Here is a 19142-nt window from a genome sequence, read left to right on the forward strand (position 1 = left end):
TGTTACATTGCCAAGAAGAGGGTTAACGATAAATTGTAAATAATACAACAAACGGTGGTTTTATACAGAAAGTTTAAAAAATAAAAAATAATAATGAAAAATTCTCAACTAAAATTTAAAAATAAAGTCCTTAGGCTCTTGCTAGTAGACTGTAAGAGCATCTCTATTATTAATGACAGCTCGACATCGATCTGGCATACTTCTTATCAAATTGTCAATATCGTCTTGCTTAATTTGTTGCGGTTAATCTGGCATACAGTTTAGCAGCTGCTCCCTTGTTTAGAATATTAACCTTGCTTTTGCACATGTCTTTTTAGAATATCCCAAACGTGTTCCATGGGATTCAAGACAGGGGTTTTAGCAGGCAAGGGCCATACCTAATATTGTTCTGCTCTAAAAAAATTCTCAAGATTTTTGCAACATGCGGACGTGCATTGTCGTGCACGTCAAAAATTTTCTCCGAATTGTGCAGCGCATGGACTAACAATTAGTCCAAGAATATGACCTTTATATGCATTTGCTATTAAGAATCCTTCAATATGAACGAGATCAGTTTGAAAACCTATTAAAACTCCAACCCAAACCATCAAAGTTCCTGCTTTGTCCCATATCTGTCAACTTCTTGAACGGATTGCAAGCCAGATGCCATGCCAGGTGTTCGCCACACCCTCGATCTTCGTGAATCGGGTGGTAAACCAAATCTGGATTCATCGGTGAAATGAATATTTGGCCATTCTCGTTCTTGTCAAATTTGATGTTCTTCGAATCATTCTAATCTCCTTGTGCGATTCCCATCGGATAATATTGGAACTCTAATGGGACGTCCTAGCGCGAAGATTACCCTCATGCAGCCTATTCCCGACAGTTTGAGGAGAAACATTAATGCCACGAATGATTTGAAGCTCACTTCTTAGCTGGCTAGCAGTAACATTTGGGTTCCTTAATACCTGAAGGCGAACAAACCTGTCATGTACCGGTTGTGTTGCTCTCGTTAGACCAGTGTGTCTTTCCCTTACATCACCAGTTTCTTGAAAACGCTGCCATAATCATCCTACAGTACTTTTGGTAGAATGCACAGATTCTGCCACGTCGCGGTTCATACCACCCTGTATCATATCAATAGCTCGTAGCTGTGTTTCACGATCAATGATTTCTTTGCATATTAAGTAAGTTAAAACCACAATAACAACAAATTCTTACACTTGCAGCAAAAGTTGTACTGAATACTACTGAATATACTTTTAAGTTGAATAGATAAACTCAAAAAAATTTACCTTTTTCAAGATCAACAAAACTACAAACCGATATAGTAAATTGTGATAAGATATGCCCAAATAATAATAAACAAATTTTATTTTAACAGAAAAATATTACCTCTTGAAAGTAAACGACTTTCATTTCTTGTCCGCTAGACCATTTTGATGCGTGTATTTTCAAAAACTCTGTTTACCACATAGCGGTGTAGGGCGACAATACATTATAATATTAAAAACAACTTAATATTAATATCTAATTTAATCTTAAACTTAACTCATATTCTGCTATATATTTACAGTATGTACAAATTTGACCTATTCCTTATTTCTGGCCAGTGTCTTTGCTTCTATCCATGTTGTTCCCCTTTTTTCAAATATCTTTCGTAGGGTTCTATCCCATGTTTGTCGTGGTCTACCTTTCTTCTTTGCGTTTTTGCCTACCAAATTTCGTTCACCGGATTTGTATAATCCATTCTCTGAAGATGACCCCACCAACTGAGTTGCCTTCTTTCTATGTATTCTATGGTTGGCTCTATTTCCAGATCTTGTTTATGTTCGGTAGTCAATCTCTTTTGGTAACTCCTCGAACTCGTCTAAGGTATTTCATTTCCAGTACCTGTACTTTACTCTTTTATCTTTCTGTGAGAACAAACGACTCGCAACCAAACGTTAATACAGGCCTATATATTGACTTGAACATTAATACATTAATTTTTGTTTTTCTTGACATTTCTTTTTTATTTATGAATTTATTGCTCATTGCATAGTATAGGTTCATCATTTTTTGAATAATATTAATTTCTGTTGTCTTCTAATTCTACTCCTAAGTATTGGAAGATTCTAGCTTTTTCTATATTTACTTACCATGTTTATCTTTTCTTCTTCTTCATTTTCTCCCATGACCATAACTTTTTTATTTTTATTGTCATTCCATATTTTTTTAGTATTTCATGCCATGTTTCTATATTTCTTTGTAGTTGTTTCTCATTTTCAGCCAATGTGACGACGTCGTCAGCGAATGCTCCTTCTGAAATGTCTACTCTTTTTAAATTTCTATAAGCCACATGCATTTTTTCCACTTTTACGTTACATTCTTTAATTATCCCATCCATGTAAAATATAAATAGTGTTGGACTTGATCCTTCTTTTCGTTTTGTACGATATTATAAAAATTTTCATTTTATTTTAGAATGGTATTAAGAAGGTTATTAACGGATGCCTTTATGCAATTTTGAGACCCAAAAATATAATGGTGTATGTAATAGATATTACGAACCATGTATGCATGTGCGATCACTTTCCCATGGAACTCATGATCGCTATTGTAAACAGGTAATAATTAGGTTATATATATTCTCTTTATTTGTAACATAGTATTTTTAATGATTTGTAAAATTTTTCTTGCTGTGATAGTCTCAAAGATGAAACTTCGGTTAGTTAGGAAAGTGGCATATACGTCATATACATATGTAGATGTCAAGGGTCAAATATTTGACAAAAATGACAATTTAAACTTTACTTAAAACTCCCAAAATATCTTGTGGTATGAATGTCTGACTTTTGTCGAAAGTAAGCATTATTTTCTATTGAATTGACACATTGTTCCAACATAATAATATGGTAGCACTAAAGGCCATATAGGTCCTTGGCTTTTAAGGTACAATTGGCGAGGTTTACTTAATAGCAATAGAAACGGTTTTCCTTAGCCAGACCATCCTAATTCGCTTACACCCATAACTAACAATTATAAGCGTTTAGTCTCTCTAACAAGATTTTCAAATTTTCTGGAATAATAAAGGCTTCTAACATTCATGTTTAGATCTTTACAGTGGATTTAGTCTTTTTGATCCCTGAGATTTTGATCACCTCTTCCCCAGCAAAGGGACTATGGGCCGTGCTTTTCTTTTGTTCCCCATACAACATCCTGGGAAATAGTTAACAGTGTGGTTTCTGCTTGCCTTCAGTATTTTGAGTTCAGCTGTCTTTAACATGAGGCCAGACGCTGTTTACAGCTGCCCACTCTGGAACAGATGCTGCGTATATGCTCCTTAAATGCCGGGCTGTCACTTCTGCCGAACTCACCATTTTGAATGTTTTACTTATCCCCCTTCATTGTCGATCTGGTCTTCGTCTGTACCCGAAACAAAGAACTGCTCCTTGGGACACTCCTGTCTCCAATGTTCCAACTCCTTGTCGTGTTGGTCCTTAAGGGACGGGAAAAGGGCCAACTCTCGAACTTAGGAAAAACACTGAATCTACACTATACATACTTTTATTTAAAGATACAACGTCCATAAGCGTAGGCCTTAAGGAGGTGTTGTTTTACGGGGTGGTCGTTCAGACACCATCACGAACAATGCTAACTATAATAATAATCCATACTTAACCCCTCCTCGGGCTTTTTATGTCTTCCTTTCTCTTAGACTTTGAAATTAGATTATACGTGAGCAACGCTTCGTATTCGCAAGGTTATCGTTACCCAAACAAACTACATCAATTTAGCTACATTATCAACCTTCGCTTTGTTTGTTATTATAGAACCAACACCTCTTTAACGACCTACTTATGCCTAAATTATATACATTTTAGGATACATATTATATTGTTGCCACCTATAATGCCAGAACTCTATTGTCAGAAGAAAAATTCTTCGAAATGGAAGATGCAATCAAAGAAATTAAATGGGACGTAATAGGAGTCTGCGAAATACGACACCGTGGTGAAAACTTAAAGACGCTGAAATCAGGACACCTCTTCTATAGCATTGGCTCCGAAACCGAATCAGTTGGAGGGGTCGGTTTCTTCATCCATAAAAAACATAAGAAAAACGTAGTTGATATAAAAAGTGTGTCTACAAGAGTTGCCTATGTAACCCTAAAGCTCAACAACAGGTATAAACTGAAAATTATCCAGGTATACGCTCCAACAACACAACATCCAGACGAAGAAGTTGAAGACTTTTATGATGATATATCTGTAGCTCTAAAAGACACACCCACCCACTTTACAATCCTGTGTGGGGATTTTAATGCAAAATTAGGCCTTAAAGAAGACGAAGCAGAGACATCACTAGGAAATTTTGGAACTCTAGGTAGAAATGAGCGGGAAGAAACACTCTTAGGCTTTTTGCTACAGAATAACTTGTTCCAAATGAACAGTTTTTTCGTTAAAAAACTACATAGAAGGTGGACGTGGGAAAGTCCTGATGGTAAAACAAGAAATGAAATAGATTACATTATCAGCGACAAAAAACAGATTATCACAGACGTGAGCGTCCTAAATAAATTTACTACAGGAAGTGACCATCGAATGGTAAGAGCCACAATAAAAATAGACCTCAAAAAAGAACGAAATCGTTTGATAAAAAAGAAAACCTTGCAAGCCTGGACTCCCCCCATTAAATATTGATAAATACCAACACCATATAAACGCTGCTTTGGAAAGAAATACAACTTCAGATGAAAGTATAAATAACTTAAATGAAAACATAATTAGAGCCATTGAAGAAAGTCAACGAAAAAACTGCCCAAAAAAGAAGAGAGATGAAAAAATAAGCCCAGAAACTAGAGAACTAATCAAAACGCGAAGTAAAATGAGAGGAAGCGAAAATACTGAAAAAAGTGCGTTAAGAGACATCAACAAGAAAGTGTCAAAGGAAATCAGAAAAGATCTAAGGAAGTATAAAACTCAAAGCATCCAGAAAACCATAGAAGAAAATAAAAGTTTGAAAGTTTTACGAAGGAAATTGACCAACGGAAAATGCGAAATACATAAATTAAAAAATAAAAACAGCGAAATAACATCAAACAGAGAAGATTTACTAAATATCGTAGAAGAATTTTATTTGGAACTATATAGGAGCCAAAGGCTGAATCAAAATAATCTGAGGGAAGCGGTTTCAAAGAAAATAATAAACCAAGGCTCCGAAATACTACCAGAGATAACCACTAGCGAAATCCATCAAGCACTGAGAAAAATGAAAAATGGAAAAGCACCAGGTGAAGATGGAGTCGTAATAGAGGCCATTAAAAACGGATGCCACATTCTTATAGGTAAAATAAAAAATCTCTTCAACTTATGCCTTCATCAAAAGTCGATACCTGAAAAATGGAAAAACGCAGTAACAATACTTTTGCATAAGAAGGGAGATAAGACAGACTTAGAACATTATAGACCCATTAGCCTGCTAAACCACTTATACAAATTCTTTACAAAAGTAGTGACATCAAGAGTAGAAAAGAAGCTAGCCAAAAGAACAAGCTGGATTTCGATCAAACTTTGGGACAAACGACCATCTGCAGGCAGTCAAGTTGCTAATTGAGAAGTCAATAGAATATAATAAACCCCTTGTCCTAGCATTCGTGGATTTTCATAAAGCCTTTGACACGATAGAGCTGGATAGCATTTTAGAAGCTCTAAATGAATGCCGCATTGACTACCGTTACAGTACACTCATCTATAATATTTAGAAAGAGGCAACAATGAGTGTTAAGTTACATGATAAAACCAAACAAATAAGCATAGAACGCGGCGTAAGACAAGGCGTAAGACACACTCTCGCCAAAACTATTCATAACTGTTCTGGAATATGCCTTTAAGATGCTCAACTGGGACAATAAAGGGATCAAAATAGATGGAGAAAAGTTAAATCATCTTCGTTTTGCAGATGACATAGTCCTTATAACTGATGACCTAGGAGAAGTAAAGAAAATGCTAAATGAGTTAGACGCTATCTGCTGGAAAATAGGCCTGAAAATGAACTTTTCTAAAACTAAATTTATGACTAATCTGATTCCTAGCGGACAGCTGATTATACGCGAACAAGAAGTAGAACTAGTGGAAAAGTACATTTACTTGGGTCATGAAATTAGAATTGGCAGAGATAACCAAACATGCGAAATAAAAAGAAGATTAACTCTTGCTTGGGCAGCCTACGGAGCTCTGAGAGACATATTTAGGAGCAGTATACCGATCGGTTTAAAAAGACAAGTGTTTGACCAATGTGTGCTACCGGTAATGACATATGGAGCAGAGACACTGACTCTAACCAAGGCAACAGCGTCGAAAATGCGGGTTGCTCAAAGGCGCATGGAAAGATCCATGCTGGGCGTAACTCTACGGGATAAAATAAGATATGAAGATCTCAGACAAACAACCGGTATCGCAGATGTTGTAAAACGTATCACCAGGCTCAAATGGAACTGGGCGGGACACGTCGCCAGGCTGAAAGATTCAAGATGGGCACGAAGGCTGATGGAGTGGAGACCAAGAGAAGATAAACGAAGTAGAGGAAGGCCGCCTACACGATGGACAGATGATATCAGGCGGATTAGTAAAAACTGGCAAAAATCAGCACAAAACCGTGAAGTGTGGAAACAATTGGGGGAGACCTATGTCCAGCAGTGGACGTAAATTGGTTGGATGATGATGATGATTATATTGTGAAGTAAGGGTTTTTTCCCTTACTGTACACCCTGACATAATTTCTCTTGCGTAGTATTTTTAATAGAAATAAGCGATAAAAATAGCAGATCTGTGTTTGAAAAAGCCTTTTTGGTAGGTTCCGATGATATTGTCACCGTTATTTGACTGTAGTTGGTGCAGTATTAGGGACAAAGCCTTATAAGTCATAAGCCATAAGTGTATAGGATATTTATAATTCCTGGGTTCTCTTTATTTTAGGGTCTCTACCCCCACCTTTATCTTCTCCATTAAGTAACGCACTAAAGTGTTCCTGCCACCTTTTCAGTATTACTTTTTTGTTCAAAATAACCATTTCTGAACAATAATTTGGTTTGCTTGTCGCTTGAAAGGTTTTCTTTTAGTATTTAAGTAATACCTAGTTTATAAAATTTTCTGGTGTTCCCTGCTTAAGCTTTCTATTTCTTCAAACTCTTTATTAACTTGTTTCCTCTTATTTTATTTATGTTTTTGTTTTTCCTCATTCCTTTAAGATATTCTTTAACGTTGCTCCTAGTTCTCCTATTGATCATTCCGATATACGCCTTATTCTTCTCTTTGATTACCCGTTTGCATTCTTCATCAAACTAATTGTTTCACTGTCCATTGGATAGCTCACCTAACACTTGCTCTGCTGTCTCTCGAAATATGGTTTATAGAAAGTCCTAGTTTCTATTAAACTCAGTGGGGCCCGCCTCATTTCTAGCGGATACATTTGAGTAGTTTTTAGGGGGTAGAAGGGTTAGGGTGGGTGGTTAGTTTGTTTAGCTCGACTGTGGTCTGGAACTTAATTATTTTTATATATAATTTTCATATTTATTTACCAAAATTTCATCGATTGTATGACGTTTGTTATCCCAATGGATTTTCAGGAGTCTTAACTTCACAAAAATGAAAACTTTAAAATGCAACATCTCACTTAAAAAAAGATATTTTAGCAAACTCAATCGCATTTGAAAGATAAAGACTTATATTTCAAGATACTATGTGTATTATTCAAGGATATAAAAAATTGACGAGTCTACTTAACTTCAAAAATAGCCAAAAATTGCTATTTTTACACTTTTAGGTTAAAATATCTCAGAAACCAGAGCCAACTGGTCTTTTGTGCACCAGAAATCTTCGGAAAAGTATTCTCTGTTTTCTATTATAATATTACATTATTTTGTATTCAGTAAAAAATTGATTTGTGAATTTTATCTTTTGTTTATTTTTTTATATTTTATAGATTGATGACCGCCGTTGGACTAGGATGCTCAATTCTCTACCGAGTTAACGCAGGACTAATTGATCTTATGACCGAAACACCTCAAATCAAAATCGAAGTAATGATCGAAAACGACTTTAGTGTTCCAAAGTTCGAACTTCCAGTAACAAGTAATCTCACTTACGGTATGCTATTATGTTTAGCACATTTCATGTGCAAGACATTGGAAGCCATACGTCAGCAGGGTCCCCCAAAAAATCAAGAGGGAACTGAAGATACACCTATAACGTTATTTACGAGAGTATATGGCATGGTACAACATGAAGGATTTTCCGATAGTTACCCAACCCAGCAGCTGAGTGCGTTTCTGAGATACGCTATGTATGAGTACACAGGACTAGCAGATCCTTGGACTCTTAAACTCGATTACAATCGAGTGAAAACCTCCTTGGAATCTTTGATGATGTTTTTAGGACAACAAATATTTTTGACTATAAATATTGCTCCCTTTGATAACGAAAGTTTCTTCAAATTCAGAAAGAACCTTCATTCAGAGTTACAGTTCTTCTACGAACACGTTAAAAAGATAACTTCTTTGATATTGACTGAGTCTAACGCAACACCTGGCCAGTTTGAAATGGATGTGCTTAAGAAGTATTTGTTGTATTGTAAAGAAACGGGACAATATAATAAAATCATTGATACTAATTTCTGTATTGTACTTTCCAATTGGTTTATTGGTATAAGTAAGTTGAAGTGATAAATTTCTGTATGTTATTATGTTGTATAAAATTGTCAAACCTCATTGTTTAATATTTGACATTAATGTGAATTTTCTTTTTGTATAAAATTTGTAAATAAATAAAAATTGTAAACTTTTAAGTTGTTTAAATACTTTGAAAAGAAGTTGTCTACTCCTTGATGTCTTTAATTCTTGAAAAATATAGAGTTTTCTATTAAATTTTAAATCTCTGACGGTCATTGCATCTACGACATCCTCTCTCCAGAACCGTTCTGCTGTACCTCGTTTTCTACTAGGTGACGGAGTCCAGTTTTCTATATTTTTTTGCAGCCTACTTTCAGGAATTATTACTTTCTGTTATTTTATAAATTCATCTTTTATTTTCTTTTATTATTCCACAATATTCTGTGTAGTGGTCTAGTGGCTGATCTTGCTTGTTCAATCCTGAAATGTATTTCTTTGTTATTCCCTGCTTTTGATGTTATTTGGATTCCCAATTATTTGAAAGGTTCAGTTGATTTTATAGTTCACATTTCAATTTGTAGGCTTTCTGGTTTTTCTCCAGCAACTAAGTACTCGGTTTTTTGTTTAGTAATTGTTAGGCGCCCCACTTGGTGTACTCCTCTTCCAGTTTTCTAAGTATAGTCTATATCACTCTTGTCTTCAGCTAGGTTGCTTGGTCGTCAACGGAGTGTATCGTATACAATCTCTAGTCTTCGATTCGGTTGGCCATATTGCAACACTTTCTTCTCCACATTGAGAGTGCCTCGTTCAGATATATTTTGCAGAGTGTGTGTTCTATGCAGCAACCTTGCTGTAGACCCTTCTTCTTCTTAACGTGCCCTATCAAGTCCCCTTGACGTTGGCGATTAACATGGCGAAACTTTCTCTGTCTCGAGCTATTCTAAATAGGTGTTCTGCTTTCTTTATTCCTATCCACTCCCGGATATTCTTCAACCAAGAGGTCTGCTTTCTACCAATTCCTCTGCGTCCTTCGATTTTACCCATAATAAGTTGAAGAATATTCTACCGGTCTCCCCTTACTACGTGTCCAAAATAGGTTATCTTTCTATATTTGATGTTATCAAGCAGCTCGCGGGCAGCATTTGCTCTCTTAAGGGGACTGCCACATTTGTCAGCATAGCTGTCCATGGTATTTTCAGTATACGTCTGTGCAGCCATATTTCAAAGGCCTCCAAACGGTTAATGGTGGATATTTTTAATGTCCATGCTTCGACACCATACAAGAAGACTGACCAAATGTAGCATTTAATCATGCGCTTTCGAAGTTGAAGTTGCAAGTCATCATTACAGAAGAATGACCTCATTTTTAAAAATGTCGTGCGGGCTATCTCGATTCTACATTTTATCTCTTTATCTGGATCTATTTGTTCAGTAATATGGCAACCAAGATATTTAAAACTGGGTACTCTTTGAATTATATGACCATCAACATATATAACCGTGAATCTTGATGGACCAAACGGCTAAATACCATGTATTTTGTTTTTGAACAGTTTATATTTAGGCCAAACTCTCTTCCCGCTGTGTCAATGGCATTTAAAAGGTGTTGTAATCCATTCATATCATCGCTTAAAATAACTGTATCGTCTGCATATCATCTGATTGTATTTATCAGAATTCCATTAACTTTCACACCCCATTCCAAATTATGCAGCGCTTCCTTAAATATTCTATCTGAATATAAATTGAATAACAGTGGGGACAGTATACAACCCTGTCTGACACCTCTTTGTATTTTGCATATTTTTGTTGATTTTCCATTTATGCAAGCTGTCGCTGTTTGACGCCAGTATAACTTTTCTACGATTCGTACATCGACTATCAACTCCTTTATCCTTTAATATTTTAATTAATTTGTGATGTACTCGATCAAAGGCCTTCTCATAGTCAATAAGTACAGCAAAGACGTCTTTCCTTTCATCTCGGCATTTCTGCAATGATACATTTAGTGCAAAGATTGCGTCCCGGGTTTCCAGTCCATTTCTATAATCGCTACAATTTTTCGGACGTTGTTTTTTTGGTAGGGTTATGAATTTGGACTTTAACCAATCTTCGGGGATATCACCAGTCGAATAAACATCATTGAAAAGTTTGACTAGTATTCCAATGTTTTCCTCATTTATGAGGTTTAACATTTCTGTAGGTATATTGTCAGGACCAACGGCTTTCTTGTTTTTTGCCAATTTTATAGCATGTAGTATTTCTGATTTTAGTATTTCTGGTCCTTCACCTTCATCTAAAGTCTCCAGTTCTTCGGGTCTATCATCATTATACAGTTCATTTATATAATTATACCCGGTAGTTCGAATTGCGTGTTCGTCTATTATCATTTTTCCAGACGAATCGGTTATAGTATGTGGAGTTTTCTTATGATAAAGACCAGCTACTTCTCTAACTTTTTTTAAACATATTAAACGTATCATGTTTTTCATTCAACTTTTCTAATTCTTTGCATTTATCCTCCATCCATTTTTCTTTAGCTACCTTTATTTTTTGTTTAATTAGTTTCTGTTTTTCTTTGTATTCTGTCTTCTTATCTTTCAGTTTTCTTCTCTGCTCAATCAATTCCAGGATTTCATCAGTCATCCATTGTTGTTTTTTGTGCCTCTGCATCGTTGTTGTATATTTTTCCATTACTTTCCACGTAAGATCTTTAAACGTGTTACATATTTCTGTATTGTTTTCATTTGTTGAATTTCAGGTCATTTTCTATTAGCGTTTTGTTGGATGCTGATATATGTAATTTTGGTGTTTTGGGGCTTTCTTCGACTTTTTTGAGCTTCACTTGGATGTCAGCTATTAGAGGGTTATGGTCTGAACCGATATCTGCACCAGGATATGTCGTTGATCTCTTGACACCATTCTTAAATCTCTTGTTTACTAGAATATAATCTATCTGATTTCTAATTATATGAAGTGAGTTATCTCCTGGTCCCTTCCATGTATATAATCTTCTTTTGTGTAATTTGAACCATGTATTTGCGATTATCATGTCATGTTCTTGACAGAACTGATATAATCTATCGCCTCTTTCATTGCTCTCCCCTAGTCCATATTCACCTACCAGGTCAGATCTTCGTCCTTGACCAATTTTCGCGTTAAAATCTCCAATAATATATGTGATTTCGTTCCTTTTTAGATTGTTAAGTGTCTGTTTTAATTGACTATAGAATGATTCAACATCATTGTCATATTTCTTTTCTGAAGTAAGGGCATATATCTGGATAATATTGACATTAAATGGTTTACTATTTAATTGGAGTATCGCTAGTCTGTCGTTCATAGGTACAAATTTTTTCAGATATTTCTTGAATTTAAATGTTATAAATATGCCAACTCCATTCCTATGACGTACGTCATCTTCTACACTTCCAGAATAGTATAGTGTGCCTTTATCTTGTTCACATGTTCCCGCTCCAGGCCAACGGAGCTCACTGATGCCCATTATATCAATTTTTAAGCGTTTAACCTCTTGAACTAAGTTACTGAGCTTGCCTGCTGCATAGAGGCTTTAACATTCCATGTGCCTAATCTGATTGTACTGCTAGACATTTTTAAAGTTGTCGTACTTTTCAAATTGTAGGGGTTTGGTAAGGTGACGACCGGGAAGGCCCTACAGTCTGGTGTGCGCCCTTCCCTGCCGGATGTTGGTTTCCAAGATCATGATCAGTAATACTCTCCTTACGTTTATACTGAGCCATGTTAACTTTACTCGGGAGAAATAATTGGAGTGGTTTCCCGTTGCCTTCCCCAATGATTTTTCTGGCGCATTAGGTTTACTCCTGTGGGTTGGATAATCGGAAAGGATTTTTGGATATTTGGTAGGAAACTTGGATCGGGACATGACCTCCTCTATTTGGATTTGGGGGATAGCCATGGCTTGCGTGAGCAAGGTCGCGTATCTGAAATAGATCTGACTTAAACCGGGATCGAATAAGTGTATCTATCCGCTACTAAGAGTTTTTAAAACTTCTATAATGTTTATTTTAAGTTACAGGAGTGAAAATAAAAGAGAAAATTTAGTGTGATCTTTAATTGCAAATATTTCATTCAAAAGAAACTTTTTATTATTAATAATAATAATATCGTATGGCATTTTTGCCGGGGTGATCCTTTCGGACAGGTTCCGGCGCCATTTACATCTTTAATCCTGTTTCAAATAACTAGTGCCGATGTACACACTAGCCCAGGGGGACCGACGGCTTAACGTGCTCTCCGAGGCACGGTGAGACGGCTCGTATCATTTTTAGAAATGAAAAATTGTTTGTCGTTGGCAGGGCTCGAACCCATGTGCACTGGCGTATGAGGCCAGCTATTATGCCGTTGCGCTACGGCCGCTCACGCTCACGCACACAAATTTTTCAAAAATACTTATTAGTTTTCTCAGGATGCGAAAAAAATTAATGCATTTAAAACACATTGAAAATTTTGACAGGCGACATTTTGCGTCTTTGCTCGTAAATCTATTCTACTCGCTTCTTTTTTGTTTGTTCTCAGGTTTTTTACAGTTTTCCATACTTCTCTTGTTGTTGTCCCTATATATTTGTTGAGTTCGTCGCATTTACTTTCACATCAAATATTTTTTGTTTTAGTTATTAGATTTCTTACTTCTTTGATTGATCTTGCATATGTTCGTGTATCATCTGTATCGAAAGTATCGAAAACAAGCCTCGTGGTTGAGGAATATCAGAGAATGGTCCGGGATTCTTGTTGTTGAGTACGTCTTATCTTCACCTATACTTTCTCCATCACCATGTTCCGGTGGATACCCTTTTGTTTTGAGTACCAAGGAACATTGACAATATTTAACGTTAGGAGACCATGTGCATCTTTAAAGTCCACATATTGGAGAACAAACAAACTACTTGAGGAATAATCATTAGTTTTTGATGGATCGATGGAAAGGATTGTACTAAAATTATAATTTATAATACAAAAAATTAATATATTTATTTTTTATATAAATATCCACTCTTATTAATAACGTAAATGGAATATTACACATTCAAATATAATATACAAAAATCTCTAGTTAATGGTATATTCAGCAGAAAAATTTCTACCAAAATTATGTTCATTTCATTTTTTACATAAAACAAATATGGTTATTATTTAAAAAATTGGTAATAACTGTCGACGAATGAAAATCTATTCACCAAATAAGTTGTTATTCTAAAATGATTTATCTTTGCCTTTCATTATGATTTTTATTAGATATATGCTTTCTCACTTGCTAATTTTATGAATTTTGAAGTAAAACACGACAAGTATTAATTACTAAACACATTTTTGAAAAAGGTAGGCCTGTATTCTAAGTAAGATACGATTGATATCTATTATGCCTTCTAAAGCAGAACATGTAATTAGACTTCTCCTTGATGTGCATATCCTTGACGAATGTTGGGGATTATCATCGCAATCTTTATCTTATCTGCAGCAGCGCTTGAACCAGGTTCTGAGGCTCTTTAACCAAGATGTTTTTCTTCTTCGTAGAGCTCGCTATCCAAATATTTTTCTTTGCAGAAGGGCATATCTGGATTTAGTTCGCATGTGTCCTAAGTATTGTAACTTTCGAGATTTGATGGTGGCCAATACCTCACGGTTTTTCTTCATTCTCCTTAGGACCTTCTCATTTGTGACGCGGTCAGTCCACGGGATTTTAAGTATTCTGCGATGTAGCCACATCTCAAATTCTGCCAATTTTCTGCACATATTTCTTCGTTCAAGGTCCACGATTCAACACCATAAAAAAGGAAGGAGAAGACATAGCATCGCAGCACTTTTACTTTTATGCCAAGAGAGAGGTTGTGTCCCTGGGTCACTCTTGAAGGTGGAGCTCTTATCTCTTGGTTGTTGATCTTTCATTTATTATGGTGCTGAGGTAGTTGTGGTGCGTCACTCTTTCTACAAGGGTTCGATACCACAATTAAAGCAAATAATGGAGTAGTAGATCAAGACAAAACAAACGGTATAAAAACCTAATATAACAAAAAGAAGAGTGTTGATTTGAAGATGGTAGTTACTGCTAAAAATAAAATGCCAAGTATATTATGGTGAAGTGATTGTTAAAAGTTAGATATAGTTTTAGATATCCAGATCTATCAAAATTTTTAATAAACCTTTAACCGTTAAGAATATGGAGTATGGAGAATTAATGGAAAGAGTGGGAGATAGTAAGCAGATGCATGTCTGTGAAGATATGCATAATGCAGAATATGAGCAAAAACATAATTAGAGAAAAAGATAAAGACAATGTTTAGTATTAATATTGAACAGAAAAAGAAATAGTCAGTCTATTTATATTTTACATTCGCCACATTCTAATATTAAAAAATATAGTCGAAAAACTAAAATCTTATTTGGTAAATATAAGTTACATGTAATTTATGTAATCTTTAGAATAGTAGGTATATTTTAAGAGTATCTATTCTTGAAAGTCAGTCAAGTTTAGCAAAATATTTATTTTAATATTGACGTTTTATGCTACTTCACGTCAACTAACAATATTAATTACAAAATTAGGTACATAGCGAAGCATTCGATTACTAAATTTATTTCTTAACTTGGTAAATAACTGCTATAACCTGGAGCAGATGATTTGTTTCTATGTATATTTTTGTTTGAATAATTTTGAGAATCCTCAGAATGAGTGCTTCCAGTGGACAAGAAACTTTTAACTCCTGCTACAAATTCTTTTCGATAATTGTGATCGTCTTTTACTTTTAAACCTACAAATAAAACAATTAATACGACATATCTTATTAAACTGAGATAACCTGAGTGTATAACATATGGGAAGCAGAAGAAAGGACCGAGGATTGAAAATAAAGCAGTATTATACCAATATTTAAGAAAGGAGAAGCAACAGACTGTAACAACTATGGAGGAATACCTCTACTGAGTATAACATACAAAATTCTAACAGCCATCATCAGACACAAACTCACTTAATTCGTAGAGAAAAAAATTGGGGACTGCCAGCAAGGATTCAGGGAAGGCAAATCCACTACAGATGCGATCCACACACTTACACAAAAAATCGAGGAATGTCACGAACACAACATGCCATCACAACATCATACCCTCTTGTAGACTTCAGAAGACTTCTTTGATTGTATTGGAAGAAATAAATTGCTTATTTAAATGAAAAATCAAAGCTAATCAGATTAACAAAAATGACTATGGATGGATTTCGAGCTAAAGAAACAACAAAAGAAGCTAGCACAAATTCAATTGCAATAGAAGCAACATAGCAGTAGAAGAAACAGTCAAGGCCAGCAGAATTAAAGGAACAATAGGCCACCCCTAAATACAATGCAGATGACATAATTCTTATGGGAAGAGACAAGGGAATATTAAAAGAAGCAGTAACAATCCTGGCAAATGAAGCACGGAAAAGAGGTATAGAAATGAATGAAGGAAAAACAAAATATCTACTTGGCTCTAGAAGAGAAGATAACAAGACGAGATAAATCATGATAGAAAATTACACTCTTGAAAAAGTTCAACAATTTAAATAGGTATTTGGGAGTAAATTGTGAATGGCAAAAATAATTGAAGTGAAGAAGAAACGGAGCGAACACTAGCAGGTAACAAAACATCCTGGATATGTCATAGGCTAATGAAGGACAAAAACTTATCCAGAAATAGAAACTGAAAATATACAGAGTAACAATCACAGCAGTAGTAACATACACAGCTGAGACAATGTTCCTCACAGATAAAGACGAAGAAAAATTAAGTATATTCGAAAGGAAAATCATCAGAAGAATTATGGGCCCGATAAGAATGGAAAAGGGAAAATGAGAAGAAGAATGGACCATCAACTAAGAGATATGATGAAAGGAGAAGATACAGATAGATTTATTAAAGCTCATATACTGAGATGGATAGATGAAGACACATAGAGAGAAGGAAAATCACTTACTGATTAAGAAGGTCACCAAATGAAAGCCAGAGAGAGAGAGAGAGAGAGAGAGAGAGAAATGGGAAGACCAGGTCATGAGAGATATTAAAATCTTGAAAGTGAGATACTGGAGGGAACTATGCACATATCGAAATGAGTGAAAGAAAATTGTAACCACAGCCAAGTCATACAACAAAATTTGACAATACACAAAAAGAATACGGAGTGATTCATTGGAATAAGCGAATCATAGAGCTCTAAGTAAAAGCAACAAACATTCCACAAGGAATGAAAGGCTTTGGTGGTGAATCTGAGTCTATAATGATGATAAGGATGAGTCTGAATCTATATAGTAAACTGGGCTTACCTTTCACTTTCGGCATATTACAGCTGACTTGAGGATGAATTGTGGTTTGCCTTGAGTGTCCTTTGTCGTGAGTATACTTCATATTGCTATTATAGTCTCTATAGTCTCGTTGTGTTTGTCTATATTCAGATAATTCGCGTGTGTAAGATGTCTGTTTTGTTTCCGTATTGGAAGACTTATGATAACTCATATCTTGATTGTATGTGTTGTTGTTAGTTGAACACGACGAAGTACACACTGAAGAAAATGCCCCATCTGGTTCCGATCGACGCTCCTACAAACATCAATTTTTTTATAGATACCTATACAGGGTGAGACATGAGGAACTGTAGATACTCCTACCTTGTATAGAGGCCCCTATGGAGAATAACAAATGACCATTAAAAAGTATCTGCTCCCATTGTTTAATAATATACAGGGCGAGTTTTGCATTTTGACGGAAATTTGTATTCGTCATAATTTTTGAATGGTCAGATCGATGTGTCTCTTATTTTGGTCAATCGTTACACTATTACCACCTAATCAACTGATTTAGTCAAACTAGAAAAAAAAATCAGGTCCGGCTTTAAAAAATTAGTTCGTTTTGGTCTTAGAAAAAATTTCACCCTGTATACGCTTTTTGAAAACTCTAATATGAATTTTACAAATTCGACAAATAGGCCATTAAAATGGCATATTTATTTTTTCCCCACACGATTACTTAATTTTTTATAAAAAAAATCAAATTTGACTACGAATTAAAAGTTTGGTAAAGTGAACCATAGATTTAATAAAATTAACTTTTATTACAAAAATTATTTTTTTTAAACAAATATTTAATTTATGTTACCACCCAATCAACTGATTTATTCAAACGAGAAAAAAATCAGGTCCAGCTTTAAAAAATTAGTTCGTTTGGGTCTTAGGAAAAATTTCACCCTGTATACTCTTTTTGAAAACTGTAATATGAATTTTACAAATTAGACAAATAGGCAATTAAAATGGCATATTTTATTTTTTCCCCACGCGATTACTTAGTTTTTTATTAAAAAATCAAATTTGTCAAAATCGCAATTTTACCATAAAAATAAAAAAAAATTAAACAACGTTTTTCTTAAAATTAAAAGTTTCACCATTTTTTTTTTCTATAACACGTCTAGATCTAGAACTCCCCATACACTTCTCTTTGGACTCTATAGTTTAGCCTAGACGTGATCAAATAGACAAATTTTAAATTTTTTCATTTAATTTTTGCGATTTAACTTTGCAGTTCACGAATCTGCACCTTTTATATTTTGAAATTCATAACTTTTACGAGAAGAAGACTGAAAGTCTACAACAATTTTTATAGTCTTCACAATAGTAAGAGATATGTGCTGTAAAAATTTCAAAAAAAAATATTAAAATGGAACAGAGTTGTAGCGAGTTACCGTGATTTCATTTTTTTTTCATTTTTAGGTTAAAATTCCCATTTTGACAAATTTGATTTTTTAATAAACAATTAAGTAATCGTGTGGGGAAAAAATAAATATGCCATTTTAATTGCCTATTTCTCTAATTTATAAAATTCATATTAGAGTTTTCAAAAAGCGTATACAGGGTGAAATTTTTTCTAAGACCAAAACGAACTAATTTTTTAAATCCGGGCCTGATTTTTTTCTAGTTTGAATAAATCAGTTGATTGGGTGGTAACAAATTAAATATTTGTTCAAAAAAAAATTTTTGTAAAAAAAGTTAATTTTTGAAGTTATACTTGTTTAGGCGCGATTGAGAGTAAAATTCCATAATTCTGCGCGCATGCGCACACAGACAGTATGGTATAAACGTTATACGGGATCTGATTGGGTGTTAAAATCATCTGTCAATAATTGTTCAATATGGAGATTTTGGATAAACAAATTAATGTTGTGTATATTAGTTTTTATTGTTGTGATGGCAGAGAAAAATGCAAGTTTATTGTAGTGACTTTTTAAATAGTTTTTAAAAGCGACAGGTACGTAATAATTGTAAATGTTTCAGTATCCTAATAAAAAATTTCATAGGTAGGACCTACCTATTTGGAAAATTTAAAAAGAACCTACTAAAATAGTATGTAATGCTTTGATTTACATAATTTGATTACCATCAAAATTTCTATCAATATTCACCTAATATATTGTTTTCTTACTATAGTATTTTTACTACAAAAGCGATATTACGTA

At 34.6% G+C, this 19142-nt stretch overlaps 2 protein-coding genes across 4 annotated transcripts in view; one reads left to right on the forward strand and one right to left on the reverse strand.

Moving 5' to 3' along the window:
* Positions 1-8805, forward strand: part of LOC114325434 (nucleoporin Nup188) — a 58611-nt gene extending 49806 nt beyond the window's left edge. For both annotated transcript variants that reach the window (XM_028273504.2, XM_028273505.2), the window contains exons 12-13: positions 2446-2588; positions 7945-8805. In XM_028273504.2, the coding sequence (XP_028129305.1) occupies positions 2446-2588; positions 7945-8683 (882 nt within the window). In that variant the 3' untranslated portion in view covers positions 8684-8805. The remainder of the gene's footprint in view (positions 1-2445; positions 2589-7944) is intronic.
* A 6330-nt stretch (positions 8806-15135) lies between these two features.
* LOC114325435 (uncharacterized) overlaps positions 15136-19142 on the reverse strand; it is an 88387-nt gene continuing 84380 nt past the window's right edge. For both annotated transcript variants that reach the window (XM_028273506.2, XM_050663519.1), the window contains exons 9-10: positions 16963-17236; positions 15136-15417 (exon numbers count right to left, since the gene is read on the reverse strand). In XM_028273506.2, coding sequence (XP_028129307.1) covers positions 15248-15417; positions 16963-17236 — 444 coding nt within the window. In that variant the 3' untranslated portion in view covers positions 15136-15247. The remainder of the gene's footprint in view (positions 15418-16962; positions 17237-19142) is intronic.

This window comes from Diabrotica virgifera, chromosome 10, assembly GCF_917563875.1.
Source record: "Diabrotica virgifera virgifera chromosome 10, PGI_DIABVI_V3a".
NCBI classification, from domain to species: domain Eukaryota; kingdom Metazoa; phylum Arthropoda; class Insecta; order Coleoptera; family Chrysomelidae; genus Diabrotica; species Diabrotica virgifera.